This window comes from Phyllobates terribilis, unplaced genomic scaffold (genome assembly GCF_046119375.1).
Source record: "Phyllobates terribilis strain yellow unplaced genomic scaffold, ASM4611937v1 Scaffold_11__3_contigs__length_659146591, whole genome shotgun sequence".
In the NCBI taxonomy this organism is placed as follows: Eukaryota; Metazoa; Chordata; class Amphibia; order Anura; family Dendrobatidae; genus Phyllobates; species Phyllobates terribilis.
The window spans coordinates 297,082,304-297,102,154 of record NW_027362771.1 but is presented as its reverse complement, the minus strand read 5'-3'; the positions used below and the strand labels follow the sequence as shown (position 1 = coordinate 297,102,154).

At 40.3% G+C, this 19,851-nt stretch overlaps 1 protein-coding gene across 3 annotated transcripts in view; it reads left to right on the top strand.

Annotated features, from left to right (window-relative positions):
• The window catches only part of TASOR2 (transcription activation suppressor family member 2), a 126,108-nt gene that overhangs the window by 94,745 nt on the left and 11,512 nt on the right, over positions 1-19,851 (top strand). For all 3 annotated transcript variants that reach the window (XM_073652471.1, XM_073652472.1, XM_073652470.1), the window contains 2 exons: positions 6,793-10,281; positions 10,450-10,575. In XM_073652471.1, coding sequence (XP_073508572.1) covers positions 6,793-10,281; positions 10,450-10,575 — 3,615 coding nt within the window. The remainder of the gene's footprint in view (positions 1-6,792; positions 10,282-10,449; positions 10,576-19,851) is intronic.

Here is a 19,851-nt window from a genome sequence, read left to right as displayed (position 1 = left end):
GAATGTGTTTGCACTACATAAATTTGTAAAAATCTGATCTGGGCATTTCATGATGCAGATGCTGTAAACTCCAGCTGTCACCACATTTATTTGATTAACTGAACAAATCCATGATACCTTTCTACACTAGATTTCCGAACATATTATTTTCCAAATATGGCAAATCAGAAAAAAAATACAGAAAACCATGTTTCCCCTAACATGCATCAATTGGCATCCTCCGTTTTCTGAATTTTTTTTTTAGTCTCCTGGATCAAAACTTCATTATTATGTTAAAAGGATTTTTGGTTTCAGAACTCTGTTCCCCAGCTGCAGTTTGGTTTTAAGGAAACAAACTGACCTTTTTTTGCCCCCCCCCCCCTCTTCCTCCTCCCGGGCTCTGTGTGGAGTCTTCGCTGCTCCTCCTGGTGTCTTTTATTGTCTGCATCTCTGATGTCGCGTTGAGAGCTTTATAGCCAATATCTGAGCTCAGTAGTTCTTCCCGAGTTACACAAACCAATTTATTTATTTCTTCTATTATATTCTTTTGGGAAGACTATAAATAAATTAACTTTAAGAAACATTAACTTATTTACTTTATGACCTTTCCCTCACTTAAACTTATATCCTTAGCCAGTTTATGACTGCTCACTGTCCGTCCCCCCCTTTCTGTCCAGGCAAATTTTCGGGTTTTATCGCACATGTGCTTTCAACAGCTCTTTAAAATTATTGATACATCCAAATAAGAACATTTTTAGTTTTTTTTTTGTTTGTTTTTTTTTTCGATACATGGGGCTTAATTTGTCTTTTTTTTTTTTTTTTTCTTATATTGGGGGAAAATATAAAAATATAGGAAATATAGTACATATAAAAAGTCTACATACCCAGGTTTTTGTCATGTAAAAAAATCATATCAAGAATCATCATTTAAGAACTTTTTGCACCTTTAGTGACACCTATAATCTGTACAGATCCATTGAGAAACAAACTGAAATCGTTTTGAGGGGGAAAATAAATATAACAAAACTAAAATAATGTGGTCCGTAAACAGCTTACAACACAGATAAGGGATCTCATTGTTGAATGTTCTAAGTCAGGAGAAAAGTAAAAAAAAAATTTTCCAAGGCATCAGATATACCACGGAACACTATAAAGACCGGCAATATGTAGCTTAAATTTGGCACCAAAATGACATTACTTAGAACATTACCTCAAAAATTGATGAAGACCAGAAGAAAATTGGCTCAGGAGGCTGCCAAGAGGGCCTACAGTAACATTTAAGGAGCTGCAGGAATTTCTGGCAAGTACTGGTTGGGCACTGCATGTGACAACAATTTCCCACATTCTTCATATGTCTGACCTGTGGGGTAGGATGCCAAGACAGCAGCAGTTTCTTACAAAGAAAAACAACCAAACCTGATTTTGTTTTGCTAAAATCCACATCAAGTCCGCTAAAAGCATGAGGGAAAAAATTGTTCTGGTCTGATTTAGACCAGAGTTGAACTTTTTTGCCCTTATTGCAAAAAATATTGTGTGGTATAAAGCAAACACTACTTTATATCACCAAAGGAGTACCATACTCACAGTGAAGCATGGTGGAGGCAGCATTATGCTTTGGGGCTGGTTTTTATCAGCTGGGACTTTTGTCAAGAAGGAGGGAATTATGAAGCATTCCAAATATCAGTCAATTCTGCATCAAAACCTTAAGCTGAAGATGAACAGGAATTTCAAGTTTCAGCATGACAACAACTTTAAGCATACCTCCAAATCAACAAAAAATGGCTTTTCCAGAAGATGGTCAGAGTTTTGGAATGGCTCAGCCAGAGCTGAATTCAATTGAAATTCTTGGGATTGACCTTTAGAGGTGTATACACAGGGGATAACCTCACAATCTGACCGATTTTGAGTGCTACTGCAAGGAAGAGTGGGCAAAATTGCCTGTTCTAGATATGCCATGCTGATAACTACCCAAAAAAAGACTGACTGCTGTCATAAATTAGTATTAGATTAAGGGTGCTTATTTATATTGCCAAATTATTTACTTCTTTATTTTTCTTTTTCCACCTGAAAATATTTCAGTTTTTGCTTTACAATTGAATTGTACAGATTATGGGTGACATTAAAGGTGGAAAAAGTTCTGAAATGATTCTTCTTGGTATGATTTTTTTTTTTACATGACACAAACCCTGGCATTTTAACAGGGGTGGGTAGACTTTTCATATCCACTGTACTTGTCTATTTTTCACTTTTTATTGTATTCTTTATGACTATAAAGGACTGTTGTTAGAAACAAATTGTTGCCTTCCCATTTACGTAGAAATTATTTTTATATTGTTTTTATTTATGCTTTTTTAATTTTTTTTTGCTTCTCTTTTTTTCAAATTTATATACACACACTGCCCGCAATCTTAAAAGACCTTTGGGTGTATTTTAACATACATTCTTTTTATTGCTGATTTCCCTTGTAACTGGGGCTGCTTTACTAACCCAAGTTACAGGGGACTTTCAGCCTCCTGCCTGAATAACACCTGACTGTAGATCCTAGGACCCAGCAACTCCTACTCACTCCCTGCACCTAGTGATCACATGCTCACTGGATCCGGAGGAGAAAGCAATGTCAGTGCTTCCTAATCTGTGTATACAAGCGCTGGTTTAGCCCTGTGTATATAGGAAATGAGAAGGTATAAATCTTAATAAACCTGTTTATCTTCTTGCTTAGCTGTGTGTGAAAGACAGCTTCCCTCCACCACAGCGTCACAATCTGCTGCAAGCTACTTAGACTGCATTAACGTATTTCAATGACAAAACAGAGTAATGTGTGACTTTTATAGTCTATGGGCAGTCCAGAAGTAGGTAATAAGGACAGTTATGTGGATAGGTTTGTTCCACTTGATGATGATATTGTCCAAATTCGCTTCAACGCCATCTGTTGTATGTGTCACGCATAATATATATGGCATATGTACGCATTTTATTTTTCTGTTGGATACATTAAAACCTGGATTGTTACAGGTTATTGCTACTGACACCATGAGTAGACTGGAATTAAGTGATAGCTCTGATGAGGCATTTGATGTGGAATATCCCACTACAAGCTGTGCCAGTGATCAGAAGAAATCTAGTGAACCACAAAGTGTGAATAAATCATTAAAAGAATTGTCCGAGAAAGCCAAAAGAAAAGAAGAGCATGATACTGGAGAGAAGAAAGCTAAAAATTCTGTAGAAAACTACAAACCTGTGCTCTATAGTGACCAATCAGTTGTTCCTGAAAAGAATTGTAATGTATGGAAAACAGATGGACTTGAGCCTGGTCATTACTCAGAAAAAAGCATGGTACCGCACTATATGAAGATTTTAATCTCCATTTTGTAAACTGTTATTTAAGTGGTTGTCCTACCTTATGACACCATGGAGCATGCTCAATCTATCTACTGGCCTGTAGAAAATAGCTGGAAAGTTGTTTTTTTTAATCTAGAGAGCACATCATAGTGGCCATCCTGATTTATAGAGAATATATCAGCTTGATATGTGTCCCTATACATCACTAGTATATTACAGATCCAGGGCTTTAATCTTGTCCCTTTAACCTCCTTTACAACGTATATTTACGTCACATGTTGTGTCCCTGACTTTGATGCAGCATCCGACGCCAAGCCCGCATCTTTTCCCACAAATGACAGCTGATATAATCTGCTGTCGCATGCCTTTAACGGACGCGGGTGGATCGGAGCTCCACCCACGGCTGTAAACTAGTTAAATCCCGCTGTCAATCCCTGACAGCGGGATTTAAAGGGAAACTGTCATGCCCTGTGTAGTATCAAAACTGCCCCCATTGCTTTTTTTGGTAATGGAATGTGCATCACTAACACGCTTTTTTCGTTAAAATCTAATATGTGTAAAACCCACTTTATATGTTTATATCATACCTGCTCTTTTAATCATAGGGGTGTGATTCCTCGCATTTAGTCAGGGTGGCACCGCCCACGCCATTTGAATTCTGCTCCCGGATTGCGCTGACGTCACTATGCCGCGCTTGCGCAGTATGTCATGGCCAGCCGCGCTTGTATCTCTAGGAGCCGCGCATGCCTGTTTTGATACTCCTGTGAATCCCTGCTCAATGCCGGCATCCATAGGAGATCGTGATTTCTGCTTTACATAGCGGTGCTGAAGCACTTCTATGAATAGCACAGGCAATCGGACGATTGCAGCTTCAAGTCTCCTAAGAGGAATATTACATTGAAAAAAAGGTGTTTTTTTTTAAATATGGAAAAAATGTAAAAAAAAAAGTTCAAATCACCCCATTTTTGCCCCATTGAAAATAAAACCATTTTAAAAAAATACACATTTGGTATCATTGCTTTCAGAAATATCCAATCTATCAAAATATAAAGTAATTTAATGAGAAATGCCAGAATTACTGTTTTTTGACCACTGCAATATTGCATCAAAATGCAATAGGGGCAATCAAATTATCGTATCTACCCCAAAATAGTATCAATAGAAACGTCAGCTTAGGGCGCAAAAAACAAGCCCTTACCCGGCCCCAGATCCCGAAAAATGAAAACGCTAAGGGTCTCTGAAAAATAGCGACAAACACAAAAACTTTTTTTCATACAAATCTCGGAAAAAAAATTTTGCCACTTAAACTATACATGTTTTGGTATCTGCGTACTCATACTGCCAGGTCAGTTTTACCATATAGTGAACATGGTAAATAAAAAAAAAAAATAAATAAATAAAAGTGTTGTTGAATTGGACTTTTTGCAATTTCACCGCACTTGGATTTTTTTCCCTGTTTCCAGTACACTATATGGTAAAATCAATGGTGTGGTTCAAAAGTACAACTCGTCCCGCAAAACGCAAGACCTGATACGGCTATATTGACAGAAAAATATAAAAGTTATGGCTTTTGGAAGAAGTAACAAAAACGAAAAAGGGCCATGACATGAAGGGGGTTAAAAAGCGATGGTTGACAGTCCGCTGTTTATACATACGTGCACCACAGCCTGTCAGTCACTGCTGAGCGATATAGGCGATGGCACATAGAAGCAGAGGGAACGCTCTCCTCAGGAATACACCAGACTCGATCTGTCAGTGGTGTGTTATCTTTCAGCACTCCTATTATTGAAATGGCACAATATTTTACTTGATTTCAATACTAGGAGTTCATAACTGGCACTGTAATATGCGAACACTACATAGGAAGCTAGCATACTTATGCTGACAGATCCAAAGACTTAATTGATGTGTTGTTCCCATGTAGGACAATATGTAGAATATTCAGGGGACATGCCATAAATGTTTTAGAGGACATGTTACAAGGTCAAATGAGGCCAGTTGTTACTTATAGTATATTCCCACTGCTCCACTGAGTATTCCGGTCTGTTTCTTTTCAAATCCGCCATTCAGTTGCAAAGATATGAGCCTTTTTAGTTAGTGGTGATTTCCATGTTCTTAACATATGGGTTGTTGCTTACGGCATTCTCTGTAGGTGTGTCTTTAGACTGCACTGAATTATTACACCACCCTTGGAAAAACCATAAAAATTAGCCCTAATTAAAAAGACCCATATCTCTGGAACCATCTAGTCAATTAAACAAAATAAAATATTACTCGGAGCAGCAGGAATAAAATAAGGCTGTGTGCCCACGTAGCGTTTTTCAAGCGTATATGCTGCGGAATTTCCGCAGCGTAAACGCTTGAAAAACGCATGTAGATCCGCACCCCATGGTCCCCAATGGCATTCCGCAATGTCAATGCCCATGCTGCGGATTTTTCCGCAGCGTATATGCTGCAGTCAAAAATCCGCAGCATGTTCATTAATTTTGCGGAAGCGCTGCGGAATCAATGTGCGGATGGTACCCAAGTCTGGAGGAGAGGAGACTCTCCTCCAGACCTGGGTACCAAAGAACCTGTAAAAAAAAGAATAAAATAAAGTTTATACTTATCTTCTGATGTTTTCCCTCCGTCGCGCTGTTGTCTGAAGGACCTGCCACGTCATTGAGTCATGTGACCCACCACATGACTCAATGACGTCACCGCAGGTCCTGCACACAACAGCGTGAGCCGCTCAAGACTCCGGACGGGGCAGAGAATGCATCAGAAGGTGAGTATAAAGTTTATTTTTTTATTTTTTACCATTCTGAACAAGTTGTCAAGCACTTTTCCAAGTGATGCTTGGAGAAGTGCTTGATAACCCGCATGCGGAAATGCATGCAAAGACGCCTCACAAACGCTTCTACCTGGCGGGAAAACCGCATGTAATATCCGCATGCGATTTTCCCGCCAGGGAGAAGCGTAAAAAATATGCTTCAGGTCCGCAACGTGGGCACATAGCCTCAGAGCAGAAAGTGGCCACTTTTGACCTGGTGACAGTTCCTCTTGAATATGTGGGACCCCTTCCCAATCACCATCAGACATCGCTGTGAATAAAATACCGACTGAACATGGACTTCTCTCTCCATGCACTTTTAAGCAGCCGTGATGATAGTCTATAAATTAAGAGACAGTCAAATGGCATTATGTTGTCCCTTTAATAAAAAAAATGTAAAAAAGTGGCCCAACTGATAAGAAAAATAATAATGTCTCATAAGTAAATAAAACCTAGCAAATCACGAAGTTCTTTTACTAATATAAGGGCAGTGTCTTTAATATCAGTTACGTGTTTAACCTTTAAATACTATCTATAAAATATGGAATTACAAATCTGAGTTGTTTTTATGTCCGTGTACATCATTCACCGTTAATTACACTTCGTAGTGCATATTCAATCCTTGCCAATTCATTTTATTAAATGTTTTATTTCTTTTAAAGGTTGAAAAAACTGAAAACGAAGCAGCAACAGAGAAGTCATTCCTTTCCCTGAACATTGCCCAATCTCGCCTCTTTGGTTACAGTGCTGACTTTTCCAATGTAGCAGCCACAGATGAGGGAATAAAAGAATCCGAAGCATCAAATCATGATATGAACCAGAATTTGGTGGAAAGTCTATCTGCGTCATCTACTAAAGAGGATTCTTCTACTCATGAGAAAGCAGAGGCCCTTCACGATGAAGCATGTTTAGTACATGAACCCTCATCAGCTACTGCCAGCTCCTTTGAATTGGATACGAATGCAATAATTTATACTCTTGGAAACCTTGATATAAAAGACAGCAGTGAAAGTACAATGGAGTGTGAAGAGCATGTTCATAAGGACATGTTAGCTGAAAGCCATAATCGCCTGCTTATATCTCAGACACAGTTCGATGTGGAAAAGATACAAAATAGCTCATGTTTGGAGGGAACTGTAAATGAGAAAGTTGACCTGTCTGGTTCAGCTGTCAAAGAAATGGAAATTGATGCTTTATCTACAAAAACGGAATCTCCTGCATGTCAAAATGTTGTAATTGAATGTGTAAGTTTAGGAACAAGCAGGGATATGCTAGAGGGAGAATCTGATGTAAGTGACTCCAATGAAACTGCTCTACATTTAAATATTACAAGTTCTTTCAGTGATCAGTTAATGAGAAGATACAGTGAAATGGATTCTCTACAGCCATCTGTAGGAAAACAGCAGCTTGACCCCACTGGAGATGCCAGTCCAACTGTAAAACCAATCAGAAGTGCCAAAGGCTCAACACACATCAACAGGAGTTCAAGTAGTAATAAAAAAGAATTTCTGTCCAAATTAAAGCGTATATGCTTGGGGTCCATAGCAGGCCATCAGGTTAGTTCTAATTTTGAAAATGTCTTGTCAGGAGATGAAAGCAGCATTAATGGCTTCACAAGTGATAAAAATGAAGTAATGGATGAGGCAAAAATTGTACTTCCACTTGAAGAAGATATAAACATTTTAAAAAATCTTGATGATGTAGTTGAAAAAACTGGAATGGAAAATTGTAATGTTGAGCCTGAAAAACTTGCAATGGAGCAGTGCAATGTTGATGTTAAAGAACCTGCAGTAGAGAATTGCAGTGTCGAGGCTGAAGAACCTGCAGTGGACACTTGCAGTGTCGAGGCTGAAGAACCTGCAGTGGACACTTGCAGTGTCGAGGCTGAAGAACCTGCAGTGGACACTTGCAGTGTCGAGGCTGAAGAACCTGCAGTGGACACTTGCAGTGTCGAGGCTGAAGAACCTGCAGTGGACACTTGCAGTGTCGAGGCTGAAGAACCTGCAGTGGACACTTGCAGTGTCGAGGCTGAAGAACCTGCAGTGGACACTTGCAGTGTCGAGGCTGAAGAACCTGCAGTGGACACTTGCAGTGTCGAGGCTGAAGAACCTGCAGTGGACACTTGCAGTGTCGAGGCTGAAGAACCTGCAGTGGACACTTGCAGTGTCGAGGCTGAAGAACCTGCAGTGGACACTTGCAGTGTCGAGGCTGAAGAACCTGCAGTGGACACTTGCAGTGTTGAGGCTGAAGAACCTGCAGTGGACGATTGCAGTGTCGAGGCTGAAGAACCTGCTGTTGACTATTGCAGTGTCGAGGCTGAAGAACCTGCAGTGGACACTTGCAGTGTCGAGGCTGAAGAACCTGCAGTTGACTATTGCAGTGTCGAGGCTGAAGAACCTGCAGTTGACTATTGCAGTGTCGAGGCTGAAGAACCTGCAGTTGACTATTGCAGTGTCGAGGCTGAAGAACCGGCTGTTGACTATTGCAGTGTTGAGGCTGAAGAACCTGCTGTTGACTATTACAGTGTTGAGGCTGAAGAACCTGCTGTTGACTATTGCAGTGTCGAGGCTGAAGAACCTGCTGTTGACTATTGCAGTGTCGAGGCTGAAGAACCTGCTGTTGACTATTACAGTGTTGAGGCTGAAGAACCTGCTGTTGACTATTGCAGTGTCGAGGCTGAAGAACCTGCTGTTGACTATTGCAGTGTCGAGGCTGAAGAACCTGCTGTTGGCTATTGCAGTGTCGAGGCTGAAGAACCTGCAGTGGACAATTGCATTCTTGAAGCTGAAGAATTTACAATGGACAATTTGTCTGTGGTAGCAGAAGAAACTATAATGGAGAATTGCGATGTAATATCAGAAGAACCTATAATAGATAGTTCATCAGAAGAATTGATAAATGAAAACTTTGTTGAACCAGAGCTCCTTGAAGAAGCGATGCCTCCTCAAGATAACCGCTTAATATCGCCATCTTTTGAAAATGTATCTGACAGCATTGAGCAGGATGCATCTCCAAAACTTCCTGATATTTGCTTTATAGTAAATACAGGAAGTATAAGTAAAGAACAGTATGATCGCTGGTCTGAAACTTCTGATGACGATATTGAATATATACGTTCATATACAGAACCTCTCTCACATCAAAAAGATTTCCAAGAAGATATTCCTGAGCCTCCCAGATCATTGCCCGAGGAAGTGAAACCTCTTCAGGAACTGACTCCCGCAAATAGGGCAAAAAAGTCCTTTAGAAAGCATTCTGGTTCAAATAGTGGTCTATATGAAGCTGAAGAAAATATGTCACTGCATCTAAAGGATCTTGAATACAACAGCAAGACAAATCATGGGAATCTTACTGTAACTAGAAATATTAAAGACCCTGAATGTGCTACAAGAACAATCCGCAAAGAGATTTCTAGGTCTGACTTTGACCATGTCTTCTCTGGTAACAGAACAGTATCAGATGATCTTACTCAGAACACTCTTGACATGGAAAATGTAAGGTTTACTTGTAATTTAAAGGAGATTTTACGAAAGTCTTCGAAAGAAAAGTACACACATGGACCTCGCTCTCAGACTATGTTCGAGGCCAGGAGGATTCCTAGCTGTTCACCTTCTACAATCAAGTGTATAAATCCTCTTCTTATCACTCTGCGTTGCCCATACCGCAGGACAGACTTTAGGAGACCTGACAGCAGACACTCAAGCACATACAATACTTCACCCTACTATGAAGATGAATTATGGGATGAACCGGTTACCTATTCAAGGACTATAAGAAAAGTTAGAACTCAAAGATATTCTCCCTTTCATTTCAGTCGATTAAGGTATGAAACGCCATTGGACAAATCAAATTCTGACATCTCTGCCATCCTTAATGAGTGCGTACAATCCAATCACTTAAAGTTGAGTAGTGTTGGCTTGGGTAACGCTGCAGTAGATAGAACTTCAGGCAGTCAGCTAGCAGAGGAGGGTGGCCAGCAGGCAAGAACATCTGTACCAGTTTCCTCCAAGTCCCAATCTTTTAAGAACATTATATCAGATCTGTGTACGAGTCTGCACTCAAGGTTACAGAATGTTGCAAGAGAGACTGAGCAAAAAATGTCTTTTTACATATATGAGACCGATGATGCGGATTTCATCTCATCAGCTAAGGTAATTATATGATTTATATCTTTTTATTATAAGCATAATACAGAGAATTGGAGCGATTTAATACAGAGTTTGTTTTTTGGGAAAGATGAACTGTGTTGAAATGAAATCCCTGATAAGTGTGCAGAATCTAAGTGCATAAGATGATGTGAGAAATGTTTTCTTTCACAGAGCTTACTAGTAAAGGATGGTCATGTTCCCATTGATCCATGGGATTTCTTGAACAATGAACGATGCGAATCTCATCAGCTATTAGTTATCATAAAAAATGAAGATGTAGTTTCTTGCATAAACAAGGTAAGTAAAGGGTAGAATAAATATGTATTCTTCACAGGCCCAAGCACCAAAGTGTTTCTCCATACGTGCCCTTTTCCCCCACGCCGCCACTTATAATAAAATCTATACATATATAATTATCACATATCATTGTTGCTGCTATACTGAGCTAAGTATTGCCTACATACTAAGAAACTAGAAAAAGATCAGTATTACAATTTACAATTACACAATGACCACTGCCTTTACCACCACATAGTGAATAAATATTACCATACCTCTACAGAACAACAACATTTTGCATCTTTTGCCCTTTTCATGCCAGTTTCTCCTAACTCCACCAAAATGGGCGGAGTAGAGGCATGACGCCACAGCTCGTCTAATTATTGACAAACTGTGGCGTTTCCTAATCCAGAAATTTTACTCCAGTAAGGGACTGGAGTAAGCTTTCTGACATGGTGCACTGAGGCACAGACGACACTTGTCAGACGCTCCAAATTCATGAAGAGGCGTGCACCTGCATGAATCAGGAGCATCTGACACCACCATGCCCCATCAAAACCAGCGAGAAAATCGCTGGTCTCAAGCCATGGCAACTTAATGGATGAACACTCTGTGGGAAGATTGAACTTGTGCAAGCCTAGATAGGTCCACCAGGGTCTTCTCTACTGTTATCTTGATAGTATCAAGCCATTGGATTGCTTGTCTACCTCCTTGCTTTGTTCCTTCTATTCTTCCGATCATGATATCCTTCTCCAGTGATGTCTTCGTATGATGTGTCCAAAGTAGGCAAGTCGTAGCTTGATGATTCTTGCTTCGAGTGACATGTCTGGCTTGATTTGTTTCAAAATTGATTTGTTTGTTCTTCTTGCCATCCATGATATTGAGAACATCCTTCACCAGCACCACATTTCAAAGGCGTTGATTCTTCTGTCTTGTTTCTTTATCGTCCAGGTTTCGCATCCATATGTTACCACTGAAAGGCCAAACTATGTACAAGCTGTGTCTTTGTCGCCAATGAAATGCTCCTCAATTTGAAGACCATGTCCACTGACTTCATTGTTGATTTGTCCATAGCTATTCTCATATTGACTTCCTATGTCGTCCCTGCATCTTGAGTGATCATTGATCCATTTAGGTTGAAGTCCTTTACAACTTCCGGTTTGTCGCTGTCCATCTCAAATGTGTCCCGGTTGTACCTGGCAGTAGTCAATATCTTTGTCTTTGAGTAGCAGTCCCATGTTCGATCTTTCCATCCTGACACTCCGTAATAAGTCGTTCACTCCTTCTACGCTTGTTGTCATCAATGTTGTATCGTCTGCATATTTAAGATTGTTGATGACTCATCCAGCAATTTTGATTATTTCTTTTTCGGCAAGTCCAGCCCTCCTGAAAATAGCTTCTGCACATAAATTGAAGAGAAATGGTGACCGGATGCAGCCTTGTCTGACCCCTCGCTGTACTTTGAACCATGTCTTGTCAATAGTGTTCTGTTTGGACTGTTGCTTCTTGGTGGAGATAAAGGTTCCTAATGAGGCTAAATAGATGGCTTGGCACACCCATATCCTTCATGGTATTCCAAAGTTTCTAGTGACCAACCGTCTAAGGCTTTGCTGTAGGCGAAGAAGCAAAAATATATCGCTTTGTTGTGTTCTTTAGCCTTTTTTACTTTAGATGGATAATGTTAGCAATCGCGCATCTTGTTCCTCTGCCTTTTCTGAATCCTGCTTGTTCCTCTGGCAGCTTTATATCAAAGTAAGGCTGTAACCGTCTTTGCAAGATCTTCAGTAGTATTTTGCTGGTATGATGTATGAGCGCAATAGTCTGATAGTTTCCTCAGTCGGTAGCATCTCCAGTCTTCAGAATAGGAATAAACACTAATCTTGTCCAGTCCTTGGGCCATTTACTACTTAGTCTTTCAGGATGTTGAGCTCTCTATCATTTCCAGTCTGTTCTTCCCATATCACTGAGTCGTTCTTGTAGAGAGGAGCTCTGTGTACTCTTTCCATCTTTCCTTCATCTATTCTGGCTCAGTTAATTTGTTTTCGTTGCCATTTTTCAACATGCTCATTCTTGGTTGAAACATGGATAATATCCAACATATAAATAAGACAAAGTAGTAGCCATCCAAAATGTAGTAAAATCAAATTATTGAATTTTTTGTTTCTTAAAAAAAACAAAAAAAAAAACAACACTGACCATTACACACAAGAGGACAACATACTATCACGTTTTTAATATAAGCATGCAATAACATTCTCTATTTAAAAGCTTATGCCACAAGTCTCCACTCTCAAGTTGTTTTGTAGCTTGTTCAATTGCTTGAAATTGTAAAGTTGTTATATTTGATGCATATGTATTTGGGTAGAATGTGATGAAACCGCGGATATGTTTTTTTTGTTGTTGTTTTGCCTACAGTGGTGTCAGGATGTTTTAAGCCGGTGTGGAAAAAATGCTGCCAAGTAAGAATGCTTTAAAGAATAGAAGTGTTAATGGTTTATTTTTATCAACTAACAAAATTAATGGTGATTGAACAAAAGAAAAATCTACATCAATATTTGGTGTGATTGCCCTTCGTTTTTAAAACAGCACCAGTTCTTCTAGGTATACTAGCGCACAGATTTTCAAGGAACTCACCAGGGGGGTTGTTCCAAACATCTTAGACAACTAATCACAGATTTTCTGTAGGTGTAGGCTTGCGCAGATCCTTCTGTCTCTCCATGGAATCCCACACAGACTCAATGATGAGATCAGGGCTTTGTGGTAGCCATATCATCACTTCCAGGACTCCTTATTTTTCTTTACGCTGAAGACAGTTCTTAATTACATTAGCTGTATGTTTGTGGTTGTTTTCCTGCTGCAGAATAAATTTGAAGCCAATCAGAGGCCTCTCTAATGGTATCTACCTGGGTTTCTCTTGGGTTTTGGTCTGCATAATCAACCTGTAATTTGTAGGAGAACTCGGATGGCTGTTTGCACATTATTTTTTTTTTTTTTTTTTAACCGGCGCTAGAAAAGACCTCTGTGTAGGACTATACATGGTGACATGAATATGTATTTCTATTAAATCTCTCTTCTATTTTATGGATGCTGGTAAGATTTTTTTTCTTGTTTTTTTTAGAAGGGGAAATTGGTAGCTGGTATCTTTACTCTAGTTCCTGTGCCTTTTGCTAGTTCTATTTGTATCTTTCTTTTCAGTTTTAGATTTTTCTTTAACTCGGGATACTATTGTGACATGTTTGGTATCTTGCTCCTCCTCACTGATTTGACATGGTTTCCTGAAAATAACAGGGAACAGGCTTCCATGCCTACTGAACTTCCCTGGAATCTCTGTAGTTTAGCATATGTTAGTAAACTGGAACCAAATCTATATAACTTTCCAAATTTCCCTATTGGCTTTTACACAGGAGGCAACAAAGCTGAACTGATATAGGCAATCATATCTTCTGACTCAGAGAGGTCGAATAGTGAATTATTGGGGTATTTTTGCCTATTGGTCTGGTCTTTAGTTAATATTTTACACAAATCTCAGGTTGTCGTTGTTTAGCGTCTCTGAAGTTTGGCAATTTAACCTATGTTGAAATATTTGTTTAAGCTTTTAATATTTGGTGAGGCTTGGGAAAAGAAATCTACCTTCAGAAGTCTGTTAGGTGAAAATGATCTGTGAATCTTTTAACCATTTAGTGACTGAGCCAATTTTAACCTTAATGACTGAGCCACTTTTAACCTTAATGACCAGTCCAAATTTTTTAAATCTGACCAGTGTCACTTTATGTGGTAATAACTCTGGAACGCTTCAACGTATCCCAGTGATTCTGAGATTTTTTTTGTTTTTTTATTGACACATTGTATTTTCTTAGCAGTAAATGTAGGTCGATATATGTTGCATTTATTTATGAAAATATCGATATTTTGGTGAAAACTTTGAAAAATTCGCAATTTTCAAACTTTCAATCTTTATATCCTTAAACCAGTTAGTCATGCTGTTCAGAACAATTAATAAATAACATTTCCCATATGTCTACTTTACATCTGCATCATTTTTCAAACTTCATTTTATTTTGTTAGGAAGTTAGAAGGGTTAAGTTTCGTAGCAATTTCTCATTTTTACAACAAATTTACAAAACCTGTTTCTTTAGGGACCTATTCAGATTTAAACAGACTGAGGGGCCTATATATTGGAAACTCCCCAAAAGTGATGCCATTTAAAAAAAAAAAAAAAACGCACCCTTCAAATACTTCAAAACTGTGAATTTTTTTAACCTTTCAGGTGCTACACAGGAATTAATACAAAGTCAAGTGGAAAAAATATATATTTTTTTCACCTTTACGAGGAATAGCACAAGAAAATGGACCCCACAATTTGTTACCTAGTTTCTTCTGAGCGCACTCATACCCCACCTGTGGGCAGAAACCTCTGTTAGGATAAACGGCAGAGCTCGGAAGGGAAGAAGCAATATTTGAAGTTTGGAACATAAATTTGGCTGAAATAGATTAGGGGCGCCATGTCACATTTGCATGGCCCCTAAGGCATCCATACAGCAGAAAACCTCAACAAGTGATCCCATTTTAGAAACTACACCCCTTAAGGATTTTAGCCAGGGATATAGTGAGCATTTTGAACGCACAGGTATTATACAGAATTTCATAACATTAGGTCGTTTATATTGAAAATTTTCCTTTTTCTTTCACGAAAATGTTGCTTTAGCTCCACATTTTTCTCTTTTGAGGTAACATGAAAAAGTGAACCTCCAGCTTGTTATCAACTTTCTTCTGAGAATGGCAATACCACACGTGTTCGAAAAGTTCTGTTTTGTGACACAGCAGGGCTCAGAAGGGAAGAAACAACATTTGGTATTTGGAATGTAAATTTGGCTGGAATAGATTGCAGACACCATGTCTAACTTGCAGAGCCCCTGAGGTACCAAAACAGTAGAAACCCCCACAAGTAACTGCATTTTGGAAACTAGACTCATCACGGAATTCATCTGGGGGTGTGTTGAGTTTGTTGAACCCGTTGGTGCTTCACAGAACTTTTTAAAATGTTGATGTGAAAACAAAAATTAATTTTTTTTCTGCTAAAATGTTTTTAGCCCCAAATTTATAATTTTCATAATAGATAATAGGAAAAATCTCCCCATAATTTGTTAGACGATTTCTTCTGAACACAGATACCCCATATGTGGTCAAAAACTGCTCTTTGGGCACATGGCAGGGCTTGGAAAGAACAGAGTGCTAATTGGAGCGTAAATTTGTCTGGAATAGTTTCTGAATGCCATGTCGCATTTGCAGAGCTCCTAACATGTCAAAACAGCAGAATCTCCCCCCCCCTCCTGACCCCCACAAGTGACCTAATTTTGGAAACTATCTGTTGGTGTCCCCCAAGGTTCAGTTCTAGGACCCCTACTCTTCTCCGTCTACACCTTAGGCCTGGTACAGCTCATAGTCTCATGGCTTTCATTATCATGTCTATGCTGATGAGACACAGATCTACCTCTCTGGACCCGATGTCACCTTACTAACCAAAATCCCACAATGTCTGTCCGCTATTTCATCCTTCTTCTCTGCTAGATTTCTAAAACTTAATATGGACAAAACAGAATTCATCATCTTTCCGCCATCTCATTCAACCCCCCTCCCCCAACTGACCTATGTATCAACGTCAATGGCTGCCCACTCTCCCCAGTCCCTCAAGCTCACTGCCTTGGGGTAACCCTGGACTCGGAACTCTCCTTCAAACCACATATCCAAGCCCTTTCCACTTCCTGCCGACTCCAACTCAAAATATCTCCCGAATCCGCACATTCCTCAACCATGAATCTGCAAAAACACTAGTGCACGACCTCATCATCTCCCACCTTAACTACTGCAACCTCCAGCTCTGTGGCCTCCCTTCCAACACTCTAGCACCCCTCCAATCCTTCCTAAACTCTGCTGACTGACTAATCCACCCATCCCCCCGCTATTCCCCGGCCTCTCCTCTTTGTCAATCTCTTCACTGACTCCCCATTGCTCAGAGACTCCAGTTCAAAACCCTAACCATGGCATACAAAGCCATTAACAACCTGTCCCCTCCATATATCTCTGACCTAGTCTCCTGTTACATACCCGCACGCATCCGCCGATCCTCACAAGATGTCCTTCTCTACTCCCCTCTTATCTCCTCCTACAATCGCATACAAGATTTCTCCCGAGCTTCCCCCCCCTACTCTGGAACTCTCTACCCCAACAGATCAGGCTCTCGTCGACCGTGGAAACCTTCAAAAGGAACCTGAAGAGCTACCTCTTCCGACAAGCGTACAACCTGCAGTAACCACCGCTCCACCATACCGCTGCACAACCAGCTCTACCCTCACCTACTGTATCCTCACCCATCCCTTGTAGATTGTGAGCCCTCGCGGGCAGGGTCATCGCTCCTCCTGTATCAGTCACTGTCACATTGTGTTCAAGATTATTGTAATTGTTTTTGCTATGTATACCCCTTTTTGACAGGTAAAGCGCCATGGAATAAATGGCGCTATAATAATATGTGGTTGTACACTACTGATTGAGCACACCACAGGGGTCAGATGGGAAGGAGCTCTACTTGGCTTTTAAAACGCAGATTCCATTTGAATAGATTGTGGTTCCCATCAGCAGTGCCCCTGAGGTCGCAGAAAAGCAGTACAACCCCCCCACAAGTGATTCCATATTGGAAACTTCACTGCTTAAGGAATTCATCTAGGGCTGTAGAGAGTATTCTGAACCCAGAGGTGCCTCACAGAAAAAAAAATTTGAGCTCTAGAATAGTTTGCGGGCAACATTTGTGGAGCCCCTAAAGTGCCAGAACAGCAGAAAAAAAAAAAAAAAAGTGACACCATTTTGGAAATTGCACCTCTCAGTAAATTCATCTACAGCTGCAATGACTATTTTGTAACATCCACGCCAGCCTTTTTTTCTGGAGAATTGCAACTATGCCACTTTAGTGCCCATACATTGTGCTCCCATATATTGTAGCTCCCCCATACATTATGCCCTGCTTGTGCTTCTGGCGACACGCACCCTGTAAATTAAATGCACTATCCCCGCTACAATAATGCCAAACATGTGGCCGCTTACTGCGGTTTAGGCACAGTGGGGATCAGAAGGAGGGGGGATTTGGATTTGGGAGCGCAGATATCACTGGATTTTATTTGGGGGGGAGCAGTGTCGCTTTTACTGAGTCTTTTTTTTCTACCAGTAACATGGGATCTGAGTGGGGGTTGGTTTTCTGTGGGATAAGTTAGGGTTTTTATTGGTAACATTTTTGGGGTACGTAATATTTTATGATCATATACAGACAGGGTCAGGACAAAGTATTTCGGTGCCCTAGGCAGATGAAGATGATGGCTCCCCACATCCACCCTATGAACCTTTGTCCCCCAAGTAAAGGAATGGGTCAGAGACTAAAGTAAAAGGAGCCCTAATGCACCCCCTTCCCCTCCAATGGGTCAGGTCTGATGTGTCTGGTATCAAGCTCTGACGACCACTTCCACTAGAATTGTTACCTTTTTCACCAAATGCCATCAATAGTTAAAAAAAAAAAAAAGTGATGTACTTTTTAGGGGCGAGGCTCAACAGTGCGTTTTCAGAGTTAGATATAGAATCCATTGTTTGGGAACCACCTACACAATACCAGAATACCAGGCACAAAAAGAGATATTCATCCCTGACATTCTATATTTAAATGTCAGGCTCATGGAAACTAATATAACTGGACTATAATGGTGGCCAATTGGTTTAAATTAAGGTGTACAGCATTTGGTGGATACCCTAATGAAGTCCATCATGCACCAAATACAGTTTGCAACAAAACTGATGGTGGTTCTGGTGCTGTATTCCTGTACTGATAGTGGTTCAGGTGCCATATTCCTGTACTGATTGTGGTTCTGGGGCTGTGGATCTTGTACTGATGGTGGTTCTAGTGATGTATTCATGTACTGATGGTTGTTCTGGTGCTGTATTCATATACTACTGATGGCTCTTGTGATGTATTCATGTAGTGATGCTGGTTCTGGTGGTGTATTCATCACCAGAACCATCATCAGTACATGAATACAAAACCAAAATCATGAGTACATAAATAGAACACCATAGCCATCGATAGTACATAAATACAGCACCAGAACTACAATCAGTAAATAAATAGGTCCCTAGAACCACCATCGGTACAATGAATACCCCACCAGATCCACCATCAGTACATTAATGCATCACCAGAACCACCATCCGTAAATAAATACACACCAGTACATGAAAATGTCACCAGAACCACCATCACTGCATGAACACATCAACACATTACAGCAATCAATTGTAATGTCAAGTCAGGCCCATTTGTATATCATGAAACAACTACTCCCAGCATCTCCTTAACATTGTTAAGGATATACTGGGAGTTGTAATCAGTGTTTCAGACTGTGGACCATACAGGAACCACTGTAGTGATGAGACGTAGTCAATATCACATCAACAAGTAAACATTTACATTCAGATACCTCATAGGCGACATCTTCTCTGATTGAGTTGTTTCTTTCTTTTTGTCTCTATCTTGTCCTGCTGCCATGATGACTTTTCACATCCACAGCTCTTCTCTCCAGATTCCCTCTTCTCCAGTCTTCTGCAGCTCATCCCAGCACAGTGCCCTTAAAAATAAGTGTCTTTATAATGCTCAATGCATAAAATATCTGTGCATACTATGCCCTAAATAAGACTCCAATGGTACATGGCCTCCACACTGTCCGCCATAATGACCTATAACCACCCCAATGTCTGCCATTATCAGATATAATCGCCACACCATCCACCCCTATGAACCATGGCTCTCGGCTCTCCCCTCTCCACTGTTTTCCCTTACACTCGCTTTATCTCTACACTGTCTCCCTGCCATGCTAACACCTCTCCATACTGTGCCCCCCTTTTCACACAGCCGCCTCTCCATATCCATTCTGTGCTTCCTTTTCATTTTATGCCCCTATACCACATTATCCTTTCCAAACTGTACCCCTTCCTCACACTGTTCCCTTACACACTATGATGGTCACCACAGCAGCCCAAACCTTATGATAGCCACAATAGCCCCCTAATATACAGTATGATGTCCACCAGAGCCTCTTATAAAATATGGTCACCACAGCCTTCAGTCCCCTACAGCCCCTATACAATATGATGTCCTACACATATCGTATATAGTATTATGTTCACCAGTGTCTCTCATATAATATGATGTCCCCCACAGCACCTCTTGTAATGTCCCCACAGCCAGCCACCTGTAAGTCC